We start from the raw sequence: 24,592 nt of genomic DNA, 5'->3' as shown, positions 1-24,592 counted from the left end.
TTGATTGTTTGGAGGCTGACATCACGGTAGCTGTTTGCTTTGGTTTCCTTTGCCTTTTTTGCCCGGATCTTCTATTTTGGTTGTACAATCCCCAGGTGAGGGCAGGGAAATCCAAAGCATAAAGCTACCATGAAAAGCCTCCAAATAAACAATTAGACCAATACTTCCAAAATATACAAACACTATATATATATATATATATATATATATATATATATATATATTTGTTCCAAGAAAGTGAAGTCAATGGGCGTTTTCGCACTCACCTTAATCAGCAGCGACCCCCTCTTCACCGCGCAGGATCTGCGCGGATTTCGCACTAATTGCCGCGGAGCACCCGGAAGAGCCGGAAAGTCCCAGCGCTTTTGCGGCGCAAACGGAAACCGCCAAAAACCAGTTTCCATTTGCGCCGCAAAGCGCCGGGACTTTCCGGCTCTTCCGGGTGCTCCACGGCAATTAGTGCGAAATCCGCACAGATCCTGCGCGGTGAAGAGGGGCGTCGCTGCTGATTCAGGTGAGTGCGAAAACGCCCAATCAGTCTTTTAAGATATACAAGGAAGATATTCACCCGGAGGCCAGTTCCTTCTTCTTCAGCAAATCAATGCCAGTTATTTGGGAAAGTCCTGAGTCAAAATAATTAATGCCTGAATAAATCCAATGTTTTAAATACCGGTATGTGCAGCCAGCAATCCATGTTTTCGTGTTAGCTTCTTTAAGCGGCATAAAAATGAATTAAAATGAAATAGAAATTTGGAAAGCCAAGAAATGAAATATGGCACTTCAACTCTACTGAACCGAAATAATTTGAAAGACGGTCCCCTGGAGAAGGATAGTTCATATCCGAAACGAAATTGGACCGGTTCTTTTTATCGTTGGACTACAGTTTAAACGTCAATTTGTTTTGTGGGCAGTAGTCGTGTTGTGCATTGGACGGTCTTTTTTCCGTACGATTGAATTGTTATTTAAGACAAAGAAATTGTATTTTGTGGATCACACAGAGAATTATTTTGTACACGGAGTGAGTTTGTTGTTTTTCTTCAGCTTGTAAAAGTGAAGCAGGAGATGCGGCTACTAGATAGAGCCTTTAACTGGCAACACAGATGCAGAGTGGTAGATGTGCAAATTTGCCTGCCGGCGGTTTACTATACAGAGCTGTGTACCCACCCCAGGAGTAAAGGAAAGGGGAAACATTGCCAAGCAAATACTTCAGTTCGCCATATTGTATTTTTGACCTCCTGGACCCCAATGAAATGGGGTTTGTGAGCCCATTCCTTCGCAACACAATTCCTTCTCCCTTCTACATAAACATTCAGTATCCGTGCTGCATGCTGTCGATGCTCACCTGCTCCGCTTTGAGAGTCAGCTCAATAAAAATCTGTTGAAGTTTTTCATTCACAAAGTTAATGCAGAATTGTTCAAAGCCGTTTCTCTGAAAGGGAGAGGGAAAAGAGGGAGACGTGAAACGGGAGATTCTTGGCAAAGTTGCCCTTCAGGGGTGGAATTCTAGCAGGAGCTCCTTTGCATATTAGGCCACACACCCCTGATGTAGCCAATCCTCAAAGAACTTACAAGGCTATTTTTTGTAAGCTCCTGGAGGATTGGCTACATCAGCGAGTGGGGCCTAATATGCAAAGGAGCTCCCGCTAGAATTCCACCCCTGTTGCCAATAAAAACTTGTGGTAGAAGATTACAAAGGAAGGGATCCCCCCCCCTTTCCAAAATGTTAGAATTCAGGGTACCTGAAGCAGCTGATAGCTGACCAGAGGCCGACAAAAGGAAAGCCTTTGCACACCACATGATTAAATATTGGAATTCACTGCCACTTGATAACTTTATTGGGGATGAGGTAATAAGCCATAATAACACCATGTTTAGAGGTCCTGTCAGGTTGTAGAACTCTAGCAGGAGCTCCCTTTGCATATTAGGCCACACAGCCCTGATGCAGCCAATCCACCAAGAGCTTACAGGGCTCTTTTTTGTAAGCTCTTGGAGGAATGGCTACATCAGGGGTGTGTGGCCTAATATGCAAAGGAGCTGCTGCTAGTATTCCACCCCTGGGTCCTGTACATGTGAGTACCATCTGGTAAGAGCAACAAGAGGTGTATGGCCAGACCTATAGCTGCAGGCGGGGCCATGGGGGTCCTGCCCCCTGACTTCATGTCAGGTGCCCCAGACCTTCCCTTTCCCTGACACTGCCACAGCCATTGGCAGAGCCCTCCATCCCCCCACATGGGAGGGGTAATCAGGAGCAGCTGCTGCCCCCTCCCACAGCATTTCAGGACCCTGCCAATCAGACACCCTGAGTTAGGTGCCCTGAGTCACAGCAGTGGCAGCCAGGGGAGGGGAGCCACTAAGCCCCCCCCCCCGACTTTTTCTACATGCCCCTCCCCAAATTTCAAAATCCTGGCTACCGCCTCTGTGCCTTAAGAGAAGCCATGCTGGATCAGGCCAATGGCCCATCCAGTCTAACACTCTCTGTCACACAGTGACCAAAAAACCCAGGTGCCATCAGGAGGTCCATCAGTGGGGCCAGGACACTAGAAGCCCTCCCACTGTGGCTCCATCCCCCAAGCATCAAGAATACAGAGCATCACTGCCCCAGACATAAGAGAAGCCATGTTAGATCAGACCAATGGCCCATCCAGTCCAACATTCTGTGTCACAAATGGCCAAAAAACCCAGGTGCCATCAGGAGGTCCACCAGTGGGGCCAGGACACTAGAAGCCCTCCCACTGTGGCTCTATCCCCCAAGCACAAGAATGCAGAGCATCACTGCCCCAGACAGAGAATTCCAGCAATACCCTGTGGCTCATAGCCAATGATGGACCTCTGCTCCAGATGTTTAGCCAATTCCTTCTTGAAGCTGGCTACAAGGGCCTTCTGGGGCATTTGGTTGACAAGCGTAGGTTGTGGGATTCGGGGCTGGATGGATCCTGTGGTCCTACCCAAGAGGTCTCCTTCAGATATTCTTATAATATTGATTTTTAGCTTCGACCTTTCCAGTTCAGCAGAGCACAGTGAGACTGAGTTTGTGGTAAAAACAGCCAGGGCCCAGCAGGATTCTATCTATTTCTGTAAACTGGAGCAGAGCCAATGTTTTCTCAGTTTATTTATTCCTTTATTGGTGTTAGTATGCTCCAGTGACTTAAATTCTGAGCAAATTGACTAGTTTAACACAATTTTCTGGGCTACTAGTCCCATTGTCTGTCTGTGGAAAAGGAGGAACCTACCTGAAATATTTCAAACCCGTAAATGTCCAGCACGCCCACACTGTACTCTTCGAACGGCTTCCGCATGGCCTTGTTGATGGACTGCGGGTGGAGAAGATCCGAGTGTTGAGAAGAGGAATCCCTGGTTTTTAATTATTGCACCCAGGGATGGAATTCTAGCAGGAGCTCTTTTGCATATTAGGCCACACCCACCCACCCCGATGTAGCCAGTCCTCTAACAGCTTAAAAGGCTCTTTTTGGTAAGCTTTTGGAGGATTGGCTACATCAGGGGGTGGGGCCTAACGTGCAAAGGAGCTCCTGCTAGAATTCCACCCCGATTGTGCCTATCAGTTTTGCCACCAAAAGGGTGACAAGATTGTTTGTATCCGATAGTGGCCATGTTACCCGAGCTCTTGTATTAAGCAATTCTACCTTAAGCAATTGATTTCTGCTTAAGGCAGGGCCGGCACTAGGGCGCATAGCACCCCAGGCAGCCTTGCTACCCCGCTGCCTCCCCCCACCCCGCAGCACATGCAGCGCTGCACCCCACCCCCATTTGCTCCCTCCCACCCACCCTCGTCACTTTGTCACAATTTTAATGCTGCGCTCCTGAGCTCTCTAAAGGTCGACCTCCCCTGTCAATCAGCTGACTGGCGAGTAAAACCACACTGGGGGCTGGTGACTCCTATGTTGCCCCTTGGGTGCACTCAAGAAGAGCAGCGCCATGACAGCAGCGGCGAGCCAGCCACTGAACGAGCAACTGCGCCACAGCCTCTGCCCTACTTCCTCCCCACGCAATCCAGGAAGGGGGTGGGGAGGAGAATGCGGTGCAGCCGCTCTTTCGGCGGCTGGCTTGCCGCTGCTGTCCTGGCACTGATCTTGAGCGTGCCCGAGGGGCAGCATGGGAGCCCCCAGCCCCTGGCACGGTGTTACCCGCCGATCAGTTTTTAGAGAGCCTGGGAGTGCGGCACTTCACTGCTCTTCCCGGGCATTAAAAATTTGATGAAGGGACAAGGGAAGGAGGAGGAGACAAATAGGGATTTGCCTAGGGGGAGGGGCGGGGGGAGGCCGGATTTGGCGCCCCTGTCCTGCCAGTGCCCTAGGCAAATGCCTAGTGTGCCTAGTGGACGGGCCAGCCCTGAACAGTGCTAGATAGATAGAAAAGAAGCACTCAAGGAAGGTTATCTTCAGGTACTGTGAGGCCACACAGTTAACACTGAAGGGGGGGGGGGAAACCCCCCACAGAACCGAAAACAATAAATCAGCTATCGTCCTGGCTCAAAAGAATCCCATGTCCTTCTTAGAGTTGGCATTCAAAGAACAACAGAGTTGAAATTGGTAAATCATATTGTCCAATGCACTTAAAAGAGTCTTATACCACTCCCCTGTAAGAATTCGTTCAAAAAAAAAAATAGAGTTGTTTGGAGGTGAAAGATGGATGACCAGGGGTCATTTTGTACAAAAATAGGTGGTGGAGCTCATTGGCATAACTTATTAGCATATGCTGCCCCACCCACCAGCCAAAAGCAACCTGACACAAGAAAGGAGAGCCCCAGGCAAGCGAGGCCTGCCTGAGCTGGCTAGAGATCCAGCCAGCCCAATCAGGCCTCGCTCGCCTGGGGCTCTCCTGGGCCGCCCCCACCCCCAGTCAAAAGGCCAGCAATCCACCCACCACCCAAAATCACATAAGAAGCGGAGAAAGGGTGGTGTGGGCTTCTCCAGGAGTTCATGAGGGCTGCTGGGGGTGTGGCAAAGCCCCTGGTGGCTGGCTGGCTGCCCGCTCTCCTCATCCAGGGATTGTTATGCAGCTGCACCACCTATTCAAGGGGTAAGGAACAGTGGCTCTCCAGATGTTTTTTGCCTACAACTCCCATCAGCCCCAGCCAGCATGGCCAATGGCTGGGGCTAATGAGAGTTGTAGGCCAAAAAACATCTGGAGAGCCACTGTTCCCTACCCCTGTCCTATTCAATGGACAAGGTAGGTGGGGAGGAGGAGGGGGAACCCTCAGAAAAGTTCAGGAGCTGTGCTCCCGTGAGCTCCTGCTGAATTCAAGGCCTGCGGATGGCCAACTTGTTGAATACTCAGAAGAATCCAGGGGTCTTCTAAAATTGTCTTCTGAAGAAAAACTGATATGAGCATTATGCTCTTTGATTCTTTCCTCAAAATTCCCACGCACCCCTAAAGATGTTCTAGAATTCAACGGAAGAATTACCTCCACAAGGAAGTCAAAGACACGAGAGTAGAGGCCCTTGGCGAGAGCATCACGAGTATAGGAAGCTTGCTCAACGTTGAGAGTCACATTGATGGATTCTGACCGGCCTCCCCATTTGCTGTCCATCTTCCTGCTCGTCAACTTCTCCTCGAGGCGGGACTGGTCAATCCCCAAGAGGTAGGCAGGAAAAGCGAGCGCTGGAACAGAAGGAAGTCAACAATGGCGTCTCTCCCACGTGAGCACCACTTTAAGCTGCATGGAATGGAATCCCATCAACCCTACAAACGTACGACTGCTATTTCTAATTCCATTTCATTGTCTGACCCATGAAAGCTCTAACCTTGAATAAAACGTTGTTGGAGTAATTTAAAAGGAGTAATTTAAAAAAAACACACTGGGAAAGAGGTGTAAGAAAAGGAGGAGGAAGAGCAGATTGGATTTATACCCTGCCCTTCACTTGGAGCCTCAGAGGCGCTTACAAGTACTTCTTCACCCAAAGGGTGATTAACATGTGGAATTCACTGCCACAGGAGGTGGTGGCAGCCACAAGTATAGGTTTACAAGATAATGCATGGGATGGAGAAAGTAGAGAAAGAGGTACTTTTCTCCCTTTCTCACAATACAAGAACTCGTGGGCATTCGATGAAATTGCTGAGCAGACAGGTTAAAACAGATAAAAGGAAGTACTTCTTCACCCCAAGGGTGATTAACATGTGGAATTCACTGCCACAGGAGGTGGCGGCGGCCACAAGTATAGCCACCTTCAAGAGGGGTTTAGATAAAAATATGGAGCACAGGTCCATCAGTGGCTATTAGCCACAGTGTGTGTGTATATATAAAATTTTTTGCCACTGTGTGACACAGAGTGTTGGACTGGAGGGGCCAATGGCCTGATCCAACAGGGCTTCTCTTATGTTCTTATGTGACACAGAGTGTTGGACTGGATGGGCCATTGGCCTGATCTAACATGGCTTCTCTTATGTTCTTATGTGACACAGAGTGTTGGATTGGATGGGCCGTTGGCCTGATCCAACAGGGCTTCTCTTATGTTCTTATGTGACACAGAGTGTTGGACTGGATGGGCCATTGGCCTGATCCAACATGGCTTCTCTTATGTTCTTATGTGACACAGAGTGTTGGACTGGAGGGGCCACTGGCCTGATCCAACAGGGCTTCTCTTATGTTCTTATGCGACACAGAGTGTTGGACTGGATGGGCCATTGGCCTGATCCAACAGGGCTTCTCTTATGTTCTTATGCGACACAGAGTGTTGGACTGGATGGGCCGTTGGCCTGATCCAACATGGCTTCTCTTATGTTCTTATGTGACACAGAGTGTTGGACTGGAGGGGCCGTTGTCCTGATCCAACATGGCTTCTCTTATGTTCTTATGTGACACAGAGTGTTGGACTGGATGGGCCGTTGGCCTGATCCAACATGGCTTCTCTTATGTTCTTATGTGACACAGAGTGTTGGACTGGAGGGGCCGTTGTCCTGATCCAACATGGCTTCTCTTATGTTCTTATGTGACACAGAGTGTTGGACTGGATGGGCCGTTGGCCTGATCCAACATGGCTTCTCTTATGTTCTTATGTGACACAGAGTGTTGGACTGGATGGGCCGTTGGCCTGATCCAACATGGCTTCTCTTATGTTCTTATGTGACACAGAGTGTTGGACTGGAGGGGCCGTTGTCCTGATCCAACATGGCTTCTCTTATGTTCTTATGTTCAAACTCTTTCCCCAACAGACATCCTGTGAGGTAGGTGGTGGGGCTATGAGAACTCTCCGAGAACAGCTCTGAGAGAACTTGGCTAGTTTCACATGGTGAAATTGATACGATTCTATCTCGTTGCGAAAAAAATCCACTTCAGTTTGAACCGTTTCTGGGCTATCTGACAGCCGCTACTGAAACGGCAGGATCCCGGCAGCAGTCAGTGGTTCCCCATTCACACTGCTAGCCTGGTTCAACCATGGACCCCTGCAGAAAAGGTTGTCTTTTTGAAAAAAAGGCTCTTGTGTGTGCGCTCCATCACAGAAGCGCACAAGTGCACCTCAGGGAAGGGTTACGGCGACCCCCCCCCCCGACCTTGCTGGAAGCTGCTTGGCACGTTCACACAGCTCTTCCACTTCTGAGTTGCCCCAGGGCATTCAGACAGCAGCCGATTATGCAACCTATGTCCGATTCAGGGGGATGCTACCAGGAAAATCCAGGTAGCTTTTTGATGCGGACAGGAGGCATCTGGAGACGGGGTGAGAACAGGTGCAGCTTGGAGGGACGGTGGCTCAGTGGCAGAGTATCTGCTTGGGAAGCAGAAGGTCCCAGGTTCAATCCCTGGCATCTCCAAAAAAGGTCGAGGCAAATAGGTGTGAAAAACCTCAGCTTGAGACCCTGGAGAGCCGCTGCCAGTCTGAGAAGACAATACTGACTTTGATGGACCCAGGGTCTGATTCAGTATAAGGCAGCTTCATATGTCCATATGAGGGCAGATGTGCTCATGTGATCGTGCACTTTTAATCCAAATGGGAGGCAGAGCTGGGTCGGGGCAAATCTCCTGTGTGAAACCACCCCTTGTGACTGACCCAGCAGTTCCATGCGGAAGAGTGGGGAATCAAACCTGGTTCTCCCAGATAAGAATTTGCACACTAAATCACTACAACAAACTGACTCTGAAGAGAGTGAAACAAGCCAATAATGGTGGCAGTTGCTACCAAAACAATGTGATTTTTAAACTGCACAGCCAATCAGAAGCCTAGCTGGGCAGGAACCTGCCCCCCTGGCCCCACCCACTTTATAAACACCTGATGGATGGCCAGGAGAGGTGTCAGTGAATACCACGCTGGGAACCCCAGGTTAGTGCAATATGATTACTCTGCATAAATCGATGATGTGGCCTCATTTGGAGTACTGTGTACAATTCTGGTGACCGCACCTCAAAAAAGATATTATAGCATTGGAAAAAGTGTAGAAAAGAGCAACTAGAATGCTTAAAGGGGTGGAACACTTTCCTGATGAAGAAAGGTTAAAACACTTGAGGCTCTTTAGCTTGGAGAAACGTCGACTGCGGGTGACATGATAGAGGTTTACAAGATTATGCATGGAATAGAGAAGGTAGAGAAAGAAGTACTTTTCTCCCTTTCTCACAATACGAGAACTCGTGGGCACTCAATGAAATTGCTGAGCAGTCAGGTTAGAACAGATAAAAGGAAGTCCTTCTTCACCCAAAGGGTGATTAACATGTGGCATTCACTGCCACAGGAGGTGGTGGGGGCTACAAGCATAGACAGCTTCAGGGTGGGGGATTGGATAAACATATGGAGTGTCAAGCACGGTATTTCTGTGTGTTAGATCAATACATTTATTGGCATCCAATTCCACTCACTCTGTTTTGGAAGCTCCTCTTTCCCATAATTGCATTTCAAAGCTGGCTCCCCCTCCCCCCGCCCTGCTTTAGGAATGCAAGTAACTTTGATGATAGAAAGAAAGGAGGCGCCTCCCCCGAAGAGACGCAGGAATGTATGGGAAGCTATAACGGCATAATAGCAACAGGTAATATTTTGAATATCTGTAGTAATTCACAATGGTATGTTATGACTTGAAGCTATCTCTTCTATTGCCTTTGAAGTAGCCCTTAAACACTATGCTGTGTGACACACTGTCTCACTCTCAAGATATCATACCTTGAGTCAACAACGGATTATCAATAAAATGAGTCTTTGTATCAAACAACTGCTTGTTTATTCGAAATACCGATGCTTGACATGGAGCAGAGGAACCATCAATGGCTATTGATGGAACTTTCTGTCTGAGGCAAGTGTTGCTCTGTATTCTTGGTGCTTGGGGGGAGCAACAGTGGGAGGGCTTCTAGTGTCCTGGCCCCACTGGTGGACCTCCTGAAGGCACCTGGTTTTTTTGGCCACTGTGTGACACAGAGTGTTGGGCTGGATGGCCCATTGGCCTGATCCAACATGGCTTCTCTTATGTTCTTATGTCTGGGGCAGTGATGCTCTGTATTCTTAGTGCTTGAGGGGGGGCACAGTGGGAGGGCTTCTAGTGTCCTGGCCCCACTGGTGGACCTCCTGAAGGCACCTGGGTTTTTTGGCCACTGTGTGACACAGAGTTGGACTGGATGGGCCATTGGTCTGATCCAACATGGCTTCTCTTATGTTCTTACGTCTGGGGCAGTGATGCTCTGTATTCTTAGTGCTTGTGGGGGGGCACAGTGGAAGGGCTTCTAGTGTCCTGGCTCCACTGGTGGACCTCCTGAAGGCACCTGGGTTTTTTGGCCACTGTGTGACACAGAGTTGGACTGGATGGGCCATTGGCCTGATCCAACATGGCTTCTCTTATGTCCTTACGTCTGGGGCAGTGATGCTCTGTATTCTTAGTGCTTGTGGGGGGCACAGTGGAAGGGCTTCTAGTGTCCTGGCTCCACTGGTGGACCTCCTGAAGGCACCTGGGTTTTTTGGCCACTGTGTGACACAGAGTGTTGGTCTGGATGGGCCATTGGTCTGATCCAACATGGCTTCTCTTATGTCCTTATGTACTCACAGTCAGGAGTCTCCACCTGAGCATAGTTGCCTTGTTCCTGGAATCCGATATTGCCGAGATGAAGGATACCGGCCACGATCTGTAGCACGAGCTGCTGGTCTTGGTCTGCGATGCCGATCACACCCATAGCATTCTGGTTGAGGTGGGTGAGGGGGAGCCCAGAAGAGAAGAGAGAAACATGGTTCTGAAGCAGGGGTTGTTTTGTAGAAAAACACGTGGCGGAGCTCATTAGCATAACATTAGCATATGCCCCCCCCCAGCTAAAAGCAACTCGATGCAAAAAAGGAGAGCCGGGCAAGTGAGGCCTGCTTGGGCTGGCTAGAGATCCAGCCAGCCGAAACAGGCCTCACTCTCCTGGGGCTCTCCTGGTCCACCTCCCCCCACAGTCAAAAGGCCAGCAAACCACCCGCTGCCCAAAATCACATCAGAAGTGGAAGAAGGGCGGTGTGGGCTTCTCCAGGGGTTAATGAGGGCTGCTGGGGGCGTGGCAAAGCTCGGCTGCCTGCTCTCCTAATCCAGGGATTGTTATACAGCTGTACCTTCTATTCAATGGACAAGGTAGGTGGGGAGGAAGAGGGGAAACCCTCAGAAAGGTTCAGGAGTTGTGCTCCTATGAGTTCCTGCTGAATCTGAGGCCCGTCCTGAAGTACAAATCCCAGGTTCGAGGGCTAAGCATTCGCCATGCAAATTCCATCTGCTCACCATAGTATCTTGGAACTCGTTTCGGTCGTCTGTGCCATCGACTTTATATGTTTCCGACTGGTTGAGGTAATAGTAATAGTCTGGATTCATAAGACCCAGGTTTTGTTTCTGTTGCTGCGGGGCTCCTTCAATGAGCTGTTGAGAAAAGAGGGAAGGGCTTTTGGCTCAGCAGGTAGGGCATGCAGAGGGCCCTGGGTTCGATTCCCAAGAGCTGCAGTGAAAAAGATCTCATGTATCAGGTGTCGGCAGGGTTACCAAGCAGGGGTAACCACCGGGCAGGCTGGTAAGAGACAGGGTCCTGGGAGAAAAATTCAAAAGAAAAATAAGGCCTCAGCTACATAATGGAAGGGCCCGTGGTGCAGAGTGGTAAAGCAGCAGTACTGCAGTACTGTGATCTGAACTCTCTGCTCACGACTTGAGTTCTATCCCAGCAGAAGCTGGTTCAGGTAGTCGGCCCAAGGTTGACTCAGCCTTCTATCCTTCCGAGGTCGGTAAAACGAGGGCCCAGCTTGCTGGGGGAGGGGGGGGGAAGTGTAGATGACTGGGGAAGGCAATGGCAAACCACCCCATAAAAACTCTGCCGTGAAAACATTGTGAAAGCAACGTCACCTCAGAGTCAAAAACGACTGGTGCTTGCACAGGGGATCCTTCCTTTCCTTTTACATAATGGAAGTTCTGGCAATTGCTAGTGCTACCATTGTCACTTCCAAGTAGCTCTAGGAATTCTTGGGAATTCTATGGCCAGAACTTCCTGTAAGTAGACGAGACCTTATTTTTTTTGTTTTATTCTTCCCTCTAGGACAATTGTGCCCACCCCTTTGGCCTCTATTTTGCCATAGATTCCACCCTCCAGAGCCAGCTTGGCGTAGTGGTGAAGTGTGCGGACTCTTCTCCGGAAGAACCGGGTTTGATTCCCCACTCCTTCACGTGCAGCTGCTGGAATGGTCTTGGGTCAGTCATAGCTTTCGTAGGAGTTGTCCTTGAAAGGGCAGCTGCTGTAGGAGCTCTCTCAGTCCCACCCACCTCACAGGGTGTCTGTTGTGGCAGGGGGGGAAGGGAAAGGAGATTGTAATCGCTCTGAGATTCAGAGTATAGGGCAGGATATAAATCCAATATCTTCTTCTTCAGAGCAGCTATTTTCTCCAGAGGAACTCACCTCCATTGTCTGGAGATCAGATGCAATTCTAGAGTACCTGGTGGTTGCCAACCCTACGTGTTGCGAAGTTGGGAGTGCTCAGTGACTGGTGGTGAGCCCGTCTCCAGCTTCCAGCAAATGTCTGACCATGCGCGATCGTGATGCCAGTCGTCTGCTCAAAGGCACGTGGCTTTGCACTCCTCCAACCCAGCGGTTCCCAAGCTCGCTCCTCACGCACCACTGGCTCTCGTACCTGATAGTAAATGTGGAAGTTCCTCTCGCTCTCGTTCTGGCTCACCACCCGGGATTTCTCCAGCAGGAAGTTGGAGATCTTCCCTCCGTCCGGCTCCCCACCTCGACTGAACTGGATCTCAAAGTATTTCCCCTGGTGGGAGACAATGGCAACTCCTGTAAGGATCGCAATTTGGGTCCATTGTGAATTGAGTCGTGCTTTTGGATCTTCAAATGCTTGCCGACCCACAGCTGAATTGCAAACAAGTGGGGCACGCTGTAGAGATTCCTAAGTGTGTGCCTCTGAGATACAAAATACACTTAGATTAAAAACACGATTAAAATTCTGCACCGGTGGAAACCCAAATTGCACGCAAAGAAAAGCCGTATTATGTAGCCTGTAAATTTGTGCAAATTAAGCACATTTGCATGATTGCTGTGATTTGGCTTAGATTCTTCTGCTGCATATGGGGGAAGCAGGCACTAAAGGCTTGTGCATAACTTCTGGAAAGCCCGTTTAGTCTGTCTGAGTTCAACAGATGCAACGGAGTTTGCCAGGTCCAATTCGAGAAATGTCTGGGGACTTTGGGGGTGGAGCCAGGAGACATTGGGGGTGGAGCCAGGAGATATTGGGGGTGGGGCCAGGAGACATTGGGCGTGGAGCAAGGTTGTGTGACAAGCATGACTGAACTCCAAGGGGAGTTTCTAACAATCACACTTAAAGGGACCGCATGTCTTTTAAAATGCCTTCCCTCCATCTGGAAATAAGACAGGGATGCCTTCTTTTGGGACTCATACAATTGGACCCCCTAGCCCGTGGGGAGGGACGGTGGCTCAGTGGTAGAGCATCTGCTTGGGAAGCAGAAGGTCCCAGGTTCAATCCCCGGCATCTCCAAAACAGGGTCCAGGCAAAGAGGTGTGAAAAACCTCAGCTTGAGAGCCTGGAGAGCCGCTGCCAGTCTGAGAAGACAATACTGACTTTGATGGACCAAGGGTCTGATTCAGTATAAGGCAGTTTCATATGTTCATATATGTTCAATATCTTTGAAACTTGGGAAGTGTTGTAGAGAGAGGCACCAGATTTTATGCTGAAAATTTGGTGCCTCATCTCAAAAAAGTTGGGTATTTAGGGCTCCCCCTCAGAGCCCTAGATACCCATGGATCAATTCTCCATTATATCAAGGGTTGCCAATCCCCAGGTGGCGGCAGGGGATCCTCCGGTTTGGAGGCCCTCCCCCCGCTTCAGGGTTATCAAAAAGCGGTCCGGGGGGGGAGAGGAAATATCTGCTGGCCACTCCATTATACTCTATGGAGATCTATTCCCACAGAGTATAATGGAGAATTGATCCATGAGTTATCTGAGGCTCTGGGGGAGCTATTGTTTGAGTTAGAGGCACCAATTTTTTAGCATAGCATCTGGTGCCTCTCTTCAAAACACGACCCCCCCCCCCCCAAATTTCAAAAAGATTGGACCAGGGGGCCCAATTCTATGAGCCCCCAAAAGAAGGTGCCCCAATCCTTCATTATTTCTAAATGGAGGGAAGGCATTTAGAAGGTGTGCGGTCCTTTTAAAGGTGATGGCCAGAGCTCCCTTTGGAGTTCAATCATGCTTGTCACACCCTTGCTCTTGGCTCCACCCCCAATGTCTCCTGGCTCCACCCCCAAAATTCCCAGTTATTTCTTGAGTCAGACTTGGCAATCCTAGCTGAGATCTGACTAACCTAAGCTATCCAAGTCACAGCACGTGGACTAGAATCTTGATTTTAAAGAAAATTTAGACGTGTATCTCTGCAAAGTAGACATTCTAGCACATTCTGCACTTTTTCATTGTCCCTGCAGAACTGCAGTGTATCCATAGTCCTGCCTCCCCCAAATCCCTTCTATTTATTGTCTTAAACCCTAATTATCTGACGTTTGGGTAATGCTGATTTTACTCTGGGAATCCATTACCCTTAAGGGAGTTGCCAAATAAAGTGTTTGTTTTAAAGCAACAATTCAGCTCCGATTCCCCCCCCCCCCTAAGGTAGTGTTCTGAAAACTGAACTGAAAGACGAGGAAAGAACAATATGTTTTTTATTAAAACAGGGGGAAATGTAAACTGGATTGTAAAATGCTGCAATGGAAAACCAGCGTGATATTTCCAAGTTTTTTCCTCAACTTTTTCTTCACCCAGAGGTGGGCTCTTGAACGGAGTCCCCCAAACCATTGCAAAGACTTACAAATCGGCTGGAATTGTTGTTCCGGACGGTCTTGGCATTGCCAAAGGCTTCTAGCAACGGGTTAGACTGGAGAATGATGTCTTTGACATGCTGAAGAGACAGAGAAAAACCACACGACACGGAGGGAGGGGGCAGAGAAGGAGTAGGTATTAAACGACAAGACTTTATATCAGGTGCTTCCCTCTCAAAGCATCCCTTGCTGCGAGATACTTAAAAAAGTGAAACTACTGAAGGGGACTTTATCAGAAAACTCGACTGTATTCATAAATGCCTCAATAAAGACCAGACAGCTCACCCACTTCAGGATTTAACGGGCCTAGCAGTATTGTGTGGTCTCCCCAGGTAGTGCCCAGTTTTGTTGGATACTCAAACCCCATCTCATGTCCTTTGATCCTTAATATGAGCTCAGGGCTTATTCCCTGTTATTTAGGAATGTCAGCTGGCCCATCAAGATCTCTAGATCTACACTTCTTCAGGCCACAAATCTGTGTCCTGCTACAACCTTTTGGAATTCTGAAAGTCACTGAAATGGACCAGCACCCAGCTGTGCGCCAACGAATGAGACTGCACACTGGGAAGGCGCTGCCTTCGAATTCAGTGGGGTACATAAGAACATAAGAGAAGCCATGTTGGATCAGGCCAGTGGCCCATCCAGTCCAACACTCTGTGTCACATAAGAACAGAAGAGAAGCCATGTTGGATGAGGCCAATGGCCCATCCAGTCCAACACTCTGTGTCACATAAGAACATAAGAGAAGCCATGTTGGATCAGGCCAGTGGCCCATCCAGTCCAACACTCTGTGTCACATAAGAACAGAAGAGAAGCCATGTTGGTTCCGGCCAGTGGCCCATCCAGTCCAACACTCTGTGTCACATAAGAACAGAAGAGAAGCCATGTTGGATCAGGCCAGAGGCCCATCCAGTCCAACACTCTGTGTCACATAAGAACATAAGAGAAGCCCTGTTGGATCAGGCCAGTGGCCCATCCAGTCCAACACTCTGTGTCACATAAGAACATAAGAGAAGCCGTGTTGGGTCAGGCCAATGGCCCATCCAGTCCAATACTCTGTGTCACACAGTAGCCAATATATGTGTGTGTGTGTGTGTGTATACACACACACACACATATACATACATACATATACACACAGGTAGTCGTCTTAGTTCAAGACCAACAGATGCTTAACCACGAGGGTTGTAAAACTACTTGACATAAGATGGTAGAGTGTGCTGTCAGGAACAATAAGCAGGCCTGTTGGGCACACTTCTGAGAAAATTCTGCTCAAAAGTTTCAAATGACGGTCATCTGATAACCTCTTGAATGACATGGCCTTTTTATCTTAGCTCAGGAAAAATGGCCCCAGAGCAGCCAGGGCCGGATCTAGGGGGAGGCAGAGGGGGGTGCTTGCCCCCGAAGGAGGGGGGGCGCCAAATTGGGTATGGAGTCCATTATATTCTATTGGACCATAAGATAGAATGGACCATAAGGGGGGGCATTTTTTAATTTTGCCCCCCCCCCAAAAAAAAACATGTAGATCCGGTCCTGAGAGCAGCCTAAATTGTGCAGTAGTTCACAACTTTGATGCCATTAGCTCGCGAAGCAGATTTTTTTCTCACAAGACTCCACAGCTTAGAGGGAGCCTTTGCTAGTCATTTTTCCAGTTTCTCTGGAGTCAGCAGAAAACAAAGACTTAGGAAGGGAAAAGCGGGGTTGAGGTGGGCAGGGAAGAAGTCGAGATAGATATCCACCCGCCAAGAAGACCCACCTGCACTTTCTCTCCGCCCCCGGATACTTTGGAAATGTAGCCCATGATGTATTTGGCTGCCACTGTCTTCCCGGCTCCGCTTTCGCCACTAAACAAGAACAGAAGCAGGTTGTCAGACAGGATGGGTCTATGAAACAAGTGAACAGCAATGAAGAGAACAAAATGAGGGTCCTTCTATCTCAGTTCCATAAATCTACACCCAGGGGCTGCCAACTTCCAGGTGAGTTGAAGATACACAATAGGCTACACAGAGGAATGAAGTTGCAACCAAATAAAACAAACCACTCGGTGAAAAATACTATTAAATAAAATAAAAGAGCTCTTTTTTGGATTTATGATTTGAACTTATTTATGATTTGGACTATTTGTACACTGTTGTATATATGTGCATAAATATGCATGTGCGGTACGTAAAATAATGAGGTTGCTGAAATACACTTTTTTCCTTGTATGAATTATATTTTGTAATAGTATTTTTCACAGTTTGTTTTATTTGGTAGCAACTTCCAGGTGAGGCCTGGAAGTACAACTGATCTCCAGACCACAGAGGTGAGTTCTCCTGGAGAAAATGGCTGCTTGGGCAGGTGGGCCATATGGCATTATACCCTGCTGTAGTCCCTTCTTTCCCCAAACCTCACCCTTCCCAAGCTGTACTGTTGGAAGAACAGACTGACGATGCTCAGTTCTCAAAGACTGGAAGAACAGACTTGCTCAGTTCTCAAAGACTACAAACACCATAGAGCAAGCTAGATAGATAGGACAATATCTGTCTCCTTCCTGTCTGGTTCTGCTTTCACTCGCCCTCTCTAACTGTGGAGAAACGCCATCTGAGAGTGTTGGGGCTTCATCCAAAAAGGCAGGGATCAGTAAATCCATTCAGCCGGCTTTGTAGCCTTCCCCTCACTCCCCCCCTCCCTTCCAGAGCCAAACCAACAACGCTAGGGGGAAAGTCTCCTAGAGAGGCAGGAAGGGCTGTTGTTCTTGCCATGTGTTAGGCAGGAAGAGAGGGGAGATTTGAGCCAGCGCTCGAGCAAGCATGTGGTGAGCAATGGAGGCTCCTGCCGGGGGGGGGGGGCCCAGGCAGGCAGACAAAGTAAGTCATTTTCTTAGGCAGATCAAGTATAGACCAGGGACAATACGATGCGTTTAAAAACCATCTTTATTTTGTTATGCTGTTTGCTGTGCGGTGCTGTGCGGTGCTAACTTTTTAAATGCAACTGTTTTTGTTTTGTGTTTTTCTTTTCCTATATTTTTCTCTTTTAAATAAATGTTTTTTTCTGTTTTAAATGCTGGCAGTTCATCTCTGTACCACCTAGATCCCCAGACCGCTTTAGACCACGCTGTTTTTATAAAGGGGGCCCCGGGGAAGGGGGAAGGCATGCAGGTGGATAAGGTGCCAATCCTCCAGGGGTGCCCCAAAGAAGCGCTGAGGTCTCTGTGAAACCCAAGTGCAGGGTGGCAGAGGACCTGGAGGCCTAGCCTCACAGCCGGAGAGGGGGATTGGGAGTCCTGTTCCTCTCAATCTGAACCCCAAGACTGAGCAGGTGGTGGCAGCGAGCCCAAGGGGCAGGAGGAGGAATAGCTCCCTCCAGGAGTTGGCGACTCCATAGGGAGCTGACGGGACCGGGTCTGAAGGCAGAATCGGGCCGGTTCCGCCACACTTGGCGGCAGCGGTGGGATGAGAACAAACAGAGAACTTGATTGGCCAGGCATTTTTGGTTTTTGATGCGTGCAAGCACCCAGAGGAAGCAACAGCGGTTTTGTTTTCTTTTCGGGTCAACTGGAGTAGGGAAAGTTTAGCTAGTTAGGATGGAGCGTGCTAAGAAACTGGAAATCCTGAAGATGACAAAGCCACAGCTCCAGGAAGAGTGCGCAAAGCAAGAGCTGGAGTGTGACAACCTGACTGTAGTAGATATGCAAGTCCTCCTGTTGGAGCATCTTGAGCATGCAGGGGCACCTGCAAAAGTGGCCCCCACCCAGTCAGAAGCAACCTTGCGGCTACAGTTGGAACTGGCAAGAATGCGTATCGAGGCGGAACGAGAGAGAGAGGAACGACAAGCAGAGAGGGATGCAGTCCGCAGAGAGGAGGAACGAGAGAGAGAGGAACGACAAGCAGAGAGGGATGCAGTCCGCAGACAGGAGGAAAGAGAGAGAGAGGAACGACAAGCAGAGAGGGATGCGATCCGCAGACAGGAAGAAGCAGAGATCCGCAGACGGGAACAAGAAGAGCAACGTCGCCATGAGCTTGAGGTGCTACGTCTGGAAGCTGAACTAAGCAAAGAGATCCAAGTCACGCCCAAAGACTTTGCAGTGTACAAGGAGGGAGAAGACCCCTCCACATACCTCTCCAACTTTGAGAGGGCAGCCAAACAGTGGGGGATTGCAGAGGAGGACTATATGTCTTACCTTTGTAGCAACCTGACTGGAGAGCTTTCAGCCATCTATTACAGCATGCCTATGGAAGATGGGGGGATAACTTTTGCGGCCTATAAAGCCACTGTATTTAAAAGGTTTAAACTGGGGCCAGACCACTCCCGAAAGCAGTTCAGGGGTTTAGCTCCACAAGAATGTGAAGCCTATTCTGAATTTGGGGTAATGAAGGAGCAAACAGTTCCAGTGTTATTGGGCCGGGATTTGGTGGTTGGCCAGTACTCTATCAAGGCTGTACCCCGCAGCCAAACCCCCAGGGGGAAGTGGGAGGAGGAAGGCAACTTTAAGGAAGCCACCTCACCACCAACCAGGGAGGGGGAAATAACCCAGGTTACTGAGGACGAAGAGAGGGCGGTCACCCAGGAGGGGGAGGACCAGTCTGTCTCAAGCCCTGGAGTAGGGTGTTCTCAAGGGGAGAAGGGGTGTAGCTTTCCCCAAGTGCAGCAAGAGGCTGTGGATGTTCCTAGCGAGGAAGGGAACCTGTCTAGCGTAAAGGATGTGCAAGCTGAAGAGACCGAGGTGGAGAGTGGAGATTTCACAGGAGGTTCTGAGAGCAGCAAGGCTAATGTGGGCTCAGAGGAGCACATAGCTGAAGGCTTGGGGGAACGGGAGCGGTTCCAGAAGGGGGTCCGGAGCGGCCTTAGGTTGGAACCGGTTCACCAAGTAGCTGTGGATCAGGAAGTGGGATCGTCCGAGACGCTCTCAAAACAGGTCGTCTTGAAGCAGGGCAGACAGGAATCCTGGGAAGCTGTGGAACCTTCCAGGCAGGAAGGGGGTCAGTTTGGTAGTGCTGAAAAACCAACCGAGGGGACGGAGAACCCAAGCCAAACCCTCAGGGGAAGGTGGGGGGAGGAGGGCAACTTTAGGGAAGCCACCTCACCACCAACCAGGGAGGGGGAGGACCAGCCTGTCTCAAACCCTGCAGGAGGGTGTGCCCAATGGGAAGAGGGGTGCCAATTTCCACAAGGGCAGCAGGATGCTGTGGAGCGTTCCAGGCAGGAAGGAGCTCAGTTGGCTGACACTGAAAAACCAACTGAGGGGGCGGAGAACCCAGATCCAACTTTGGCTAAGTGTTCTGGAAACAGTGGGACTAGGAGTGGCTTGAAGGAACAGATGATAGGAAGTCTGGGGGAGCCAGAAATGTTCCTGTCTGAGGTTCAAAGTGACCCGAGGCTGGATCCACTGTGTGAGGTGGCAAGGGACCAGAAAGTGGAGTTCTCAGAAGCTGAGACAGGGGATAGGGTGATGGATTTCCTGCCCCTTCATACTGGTGAACGGAAAGTGGAATGGGAGGGACCCCATGTGATTGTGGATGACCTAGACGAGGCTACTTATGTGGTGGCTATGGAGAAAATGGGAAAGGCAGTTAAAGTGGTGCAGGTGAATGTACCACAGCCATTCTCTGCGAGGTCCATGGTGTTGCATATAGGTAGGAAGGAAGGAGACAAAAAGAAGCTGGGACAGCAATTGTTTGGAGCCCCAGAGGTGGTTTTCTGGGAGGACAGAGTGGACAGAGGGAACATTCCACCAATGAGGGATAAAGAAGAAGCAACTGTGTGGGAACTGGGCAGTTTCCAACCCCATATGTGGGGCCAGGGATTTCCTCCTTTGATGGACCACTCACCCCAGCAACAGCAGCAACGAAGGGAGAGCACCAAACTCCAGAGGTGGTCCTGGGAGATGGAGGAGTACATCTTAAGGACTGGACATTCCTGCTGCATGCAGCCATGCAACGTTTTGTCCAGAAAGGACATGGGCACCTAGGGTGCTGGACTTTGTGTATTAGTGGAGAAATACCTGAATGTTTGTGAAATATTTTGGTTAACGGGTTTCTCCTTGTTTGTTTGGATTCTGCTACGGGGTCACCTCTGTAGGAGGCAACCCCTCCGGCTCAGAATTTAAGGAGGGGGACGTGTGGAGAAACGCCATCTGAGAGTGTTGGGGCTTCATCCAAAAAGGCAGGGATCAGTAAATCCATTCAGCCGGCTTTGTAGCCTTCCCCTCACTCCCCCCCTCCCTTCCAGAGCCAAACCAACAACGCTAGGGGGAAAGTCTCCTAGAGAGGCAGGAAGGGCTGTTGTTCTTGCCATGTGTTAGGCAGGAAGAGAGGGGAGATTTGAGCCAGCGCTCGAGCAAGCATGTGGTGAGCAATGGAGGCTCCTGCCGGGGGGGGGGCCCCCAGGCAGGCAGACAAAGTAAGTCATTTTCTTAGGCAGATCAAGTATAGACCAGGGACAATACGATGCGTTTAAAAACCATCTTTATTTTGTTATGCTGTTTGCTGTGCGGTGCTAACTTTTTAAATGCAACTGTTTTTGTTTTGTGTTTTTCTTTTCCTATATTTTTCTCTTTTAAATAAATGTTTTTTTCTGTTTTAAATGCTGGCAGTTCATCTCTGTACCACCTAGATCCCCAGACCGCTTTAGACCACGCTGTTTTTATAAAGGGGGCCCCGGGGAAGGGGGAAGGCATGCAGGTGGATAAGGTGCCAATCCTCCAGGGGTGCCCCAAAGAAGCGCTGAGGTCTCTGTGAAACCCAAGTGCAGGGTGGCAGAGGACCTGGAGGCCTAGCCTCACAGCCGGAGAGGGGGATTGGGAGTCCTGTTCCTCTCAATCTGAACCCCAAGACTGAGCAGGTGGTGGCAGCGAGCCCAAGGGGCAGGAGGAGGAATAGCTCCCTCCAGGAGTTGGCGACTCCATAGGGAGCTGACGGGACCGGGTCTGAAGGCAGAATCGGGCCGGTTCCGCCACACTTGGCGGCAGCGGTGGGATGAGAACAAACAGAGAACTTGATTGGCCAGGCATTTTTGGTTTTTGATGCGTGCAAGCACCCAGAGGAAGCAACAGCGGTTTTGTTTTCTTTTCGGGTCAACTGGAGTAGGGAAAGTTTAGCTAGTTAGGATGGAGCGTGCTAAGAAACTGGAAATCCTGAAGATGACAAAGCCACAGCTCCAGGAAGAGTGCGCAAAGCAAGAGCTGGAGTGTGACAACCTGACTGTAGTAGATATGCAAGTCCTCCTGTTGGAGCATCTTGAGCATGCAGGGGCACCTGCAAAAGTGGCCCCCACCCAGTCAGAAGCAACCTTGCGGCTACAGTTGGAACTGGCAAGAATGCGTATCGAGGCGGAACGAGAGAGAGAGGAACGACAAGCAGAGAGGGATGCAGTCCGCAGAGAGGAGGAACGAGAGAGAGAGGAACGACAAGCAGAGAGGGATGCAGTCCGCAGACAGGAGGAAAGAGAGAGAGAGGAACGACAAGCAGAGAGGGATGCGATCCGCAGACAGGAAGAAGCAGAGATCCGCAGACGGGAACAAGAAGAGCAACGTCGCCATGAGCTTGAGGTGCTACGTCTGGAAGCTGAACTAAGCAAAGAGATCCAAGTCACGCCCAAAGACTTTGCAGTGTACAAGGAGGGAGAAGACCCCTCCACATACCTCTCCAACTTTGAGAGGGCAGCCAAACAGTGGGGGATTGCAGAGGAGGACTATATGTCTTACCTTTGTAGCAACCTGACTGGAGAGCTTTCAGCCATCTATTACAGCATGCCTATGGAAGATGGGGGGATAACTTTTGCGGCCTATAAAGCCACTGTATTTAAAAGGTTTAAACTGGGGCCAGACCACTCCCGAAAGCAGTTCAGGGGTTTAGCTCCACAAGAATGTGAAGCCTATTCTGAATTTGGGGTAATGAAGGAGCAAACAGTTCCAGTGTTATTGGGCCGGGATTTGGTGGTTGGCCAGTACTCTATCAAGGCTGTACCCCGCAGCCAAACCCCCAGGGGGAAGTGGGAGGAGGAAGGCAACTTTAAGGAAGCCACCTCACCACCAACCAGGGAGGGGGAAATAACCCAGGTTACTGAGGACGAAGAGAGGGCGGTCACCCAGGAGGGGGAGGACCAGTCTGTCTCAAGCCCTGGAGTAGGGTGTTCTCAAGGGGAGAAGGGGTGTAGCTTTCCCCAAGTGCAGCAAGAGGCTGTGGATGTTCCTAGCGAGGAAGGGAACCTGTCTAGCGTAAAGGATGTGCAAGCTGAAGAGACCGAGGTGGAGAGTGGAGATTTCACAGGAGGTTCTGAGAGCAGCAAGGCTAATGTGGGCTCAGAGGAGCACATAGCTGAAGGCTTGGGGGAACGGGAGCGGTTCCAGAAGGGGGTCCGGAGCAGCCTTAGGTTGGAACCGGTTCACCAAGTAGCTGTGGATCAGGAAGTGGGATCGTCCGAGACGCTCTCAAAACAGGTCGTCTTGAAGCAGGGCAGACAGGAATCCTGGGAAGCTGTGGAACCTTCCAGGCAGGAAGGGGGTCAGTTTGGTAGTGCTGAAAAACCAACCGAGGGGACGGAGAACCCAAGCCAAACCCTCAGGGGAAGGTGGGGGGAGGAGGGCAACTTTAGGGAAGCCACCTCACCACCAACCAGGGAGGGGGAGGACCAGCCTGTCTCAAACCCTGCAGGAGGGTGTGCCCAATGGGAAGAGGGGTGCCAATTTCCACAAGGGCAGCAGGATGCTGTGGAGCGTTCCAGGCAGGAAGGAGCTCAGTTGGCTGACACTGAAAAACCAACTGAGGGGGCGGAGAACCCAGATCCAACTTTGGCTAAGTGTTCTGGAAACAGTGGGACTAGGGGTGGCTTGAAGGAACAGATGATAGGAAGTCTGGGGGAGCCAGAAATGTTCCTGTCTGAGGTTCAAAGTGACCCGAGGCTGGATCCACTGTGTGAGGTGGCAAGGGACCAGAAAGTGGAGTTCTCAGAAGCTGAGACAGGGGATAGGGTGATGGATTTCCTGCCCCTTCATACTGGTGAACGGAAAGTGGAATGGGAGGGACCCCATGTGATTGTGGATGACCTAGACGAGGCTACTTATGTGGTGGCTATGGAGAAAATGGGAAAGGCAGTTAAAGTGGTGCAGGTGAATGTACCACAGCCATTCTCTGCGAGGTCCATGGTGTTGCATATAGGTAGGAAGGAAGGAGACAAAAAGAAGCTGGGACAGCAATTGTTTGGAGCCCCAGAGGTGGTTTTCTGGGAGGACAGAGTGGACAGAGGGAACATTCCACCAATGAGGGATAAAGAAGAAGCAACTGTGTGGGAACTGGGCAGTTTCCAACCCCATATGTGGGGCCAGGGATTTCCTCCTTTGATGGACCACTCACCCCAGCAACAGCAGCAACGAAGGGAGAGCACCAAACTCCAGAGGTGGTCCTGGGAGATGGAGGAGTACATCTTAAGGACTGGACATTCCTGCTGCATGCAGCCATGCAACGTTTTGTCCAGAAAGGACATGGGCACCTAGGGTGCTGGACTTTGTGTATTAGTGGAGAAATACCTGAATGTTTGTGAAATATTTTGGTTAACGGGTTTCTCCTTGTTTGTTTGGATTCTGCTACGGGGTCACCTCTGTAGGAGGCAACCCCTCCGGCTCAGAATTTAAGGAGGGGGACGTGTGGAGAAACGCCATCTGAGAGTGTTGGGGCTTCATCCAAAAAGGCAGGGATCAGTAAATCCATTCAGCCGGCTTTGTAGCCTTCCCCTCACTCCCCCCCTCCCTTCCAGAGCCAAACCAACAACGCTAGGGGGAAAGTCTCCTAGAGAGGCAGGAAGGGCTGTTGTTCTTGCCATGTGTTAGGCAGGAAGAGAGGGGAGATTTGAGCCAGCGCTCGAGCAAGCATGTGGTGAGCAATGGAGGCTCCTGCCGGGGGGGGGGGGGGCCAGGCAGGCAGACAAAGTAAGTCATTTTCTTAGGCAGATCAAGTATAGACCAGGGACAATACGATGCGTTTAAAAACCATCTTTATTTTGTTATGCTGTTTGCTGTGCGGTGCTGTGCGGTGCTAACTTTTTAAATGCAACTGTTTTTGTTTTGTGTTTTTCTTTTCCTATATTTTTCTCTTTTAAATAAATGTTTTTTTCTGTTTTAAATGCTGGCAGTTCATCTCTGTACCACCTAGATCCCCAGACCGCTTTAGACCACGCTGTTTTTATAAAGGGGGCCCCGGGGAAGGGGGAAGGCATGCAGGTGGATAAGGTGCCAATCCTCCAGGGGTGCCCCAAAGAAGCGCTGAGGTCTCTGTGAAACCCAAGTGCAGGGTGGCAGAGGACCTGGAGGCCTAGCCTCACAGCCGGAGAGGGGGATTGGGAGTCCTG

General features: G+C 50.1%; 1 protein-coding gene across 1 annotated transcript in view; it reads right to left on the bottom strand.

Annotated features, from left to right (window-relative positions):
* MYO1F (myosin IF) overlaps positions 1-24,592 on the bottom strand; it is a 111,736-nt gene that overhangs the window by 38,582 nt on the left and 48,562 nt on the right. Inside the window, 8 exon segments of the mRNA XM_060232830.1 lie at positions 1,343-1,429; positions 3,231-3,311; positions 5,423-5,619; positions 9,973-10,105; positions 10,675-10,809; positions 12,063-12,194; positions 14,260-14,349; positions 16,026-16,113. Coding sequence (XP_060088813.1) covers positions 1,343-1,429; positions 3,231-3,311; positions 5,423-5,619; positions 9,973-10,105; positions 10,675-10,809; positions 12,063-12,194; positions 14,260-14,349; positions 16,026-16,113 — 943 coding nt within the window.

Source organism: Heteronotia binoei, chromosome 2, assembly GCF_032191835.1.
Source record: "Heteronotia binoei isolate CCM8104 ecotype False Entrance Well chromosome 2, APGP_CSIRO_Hbin_v1, whole genome shotgun sequence".
NCBI classification, from domain to species: Eukaryota; Metazoa; Chordata; class Lepidosauria; order Squamata; family Gekkonidae; genus Heteronotia; species Heteronotia binoei.
The sequence above is the reverse complement of the archived record's forward strand: the minus strand, read 5'-3'. Positions and strand labels throughout refer to the sequence as shown.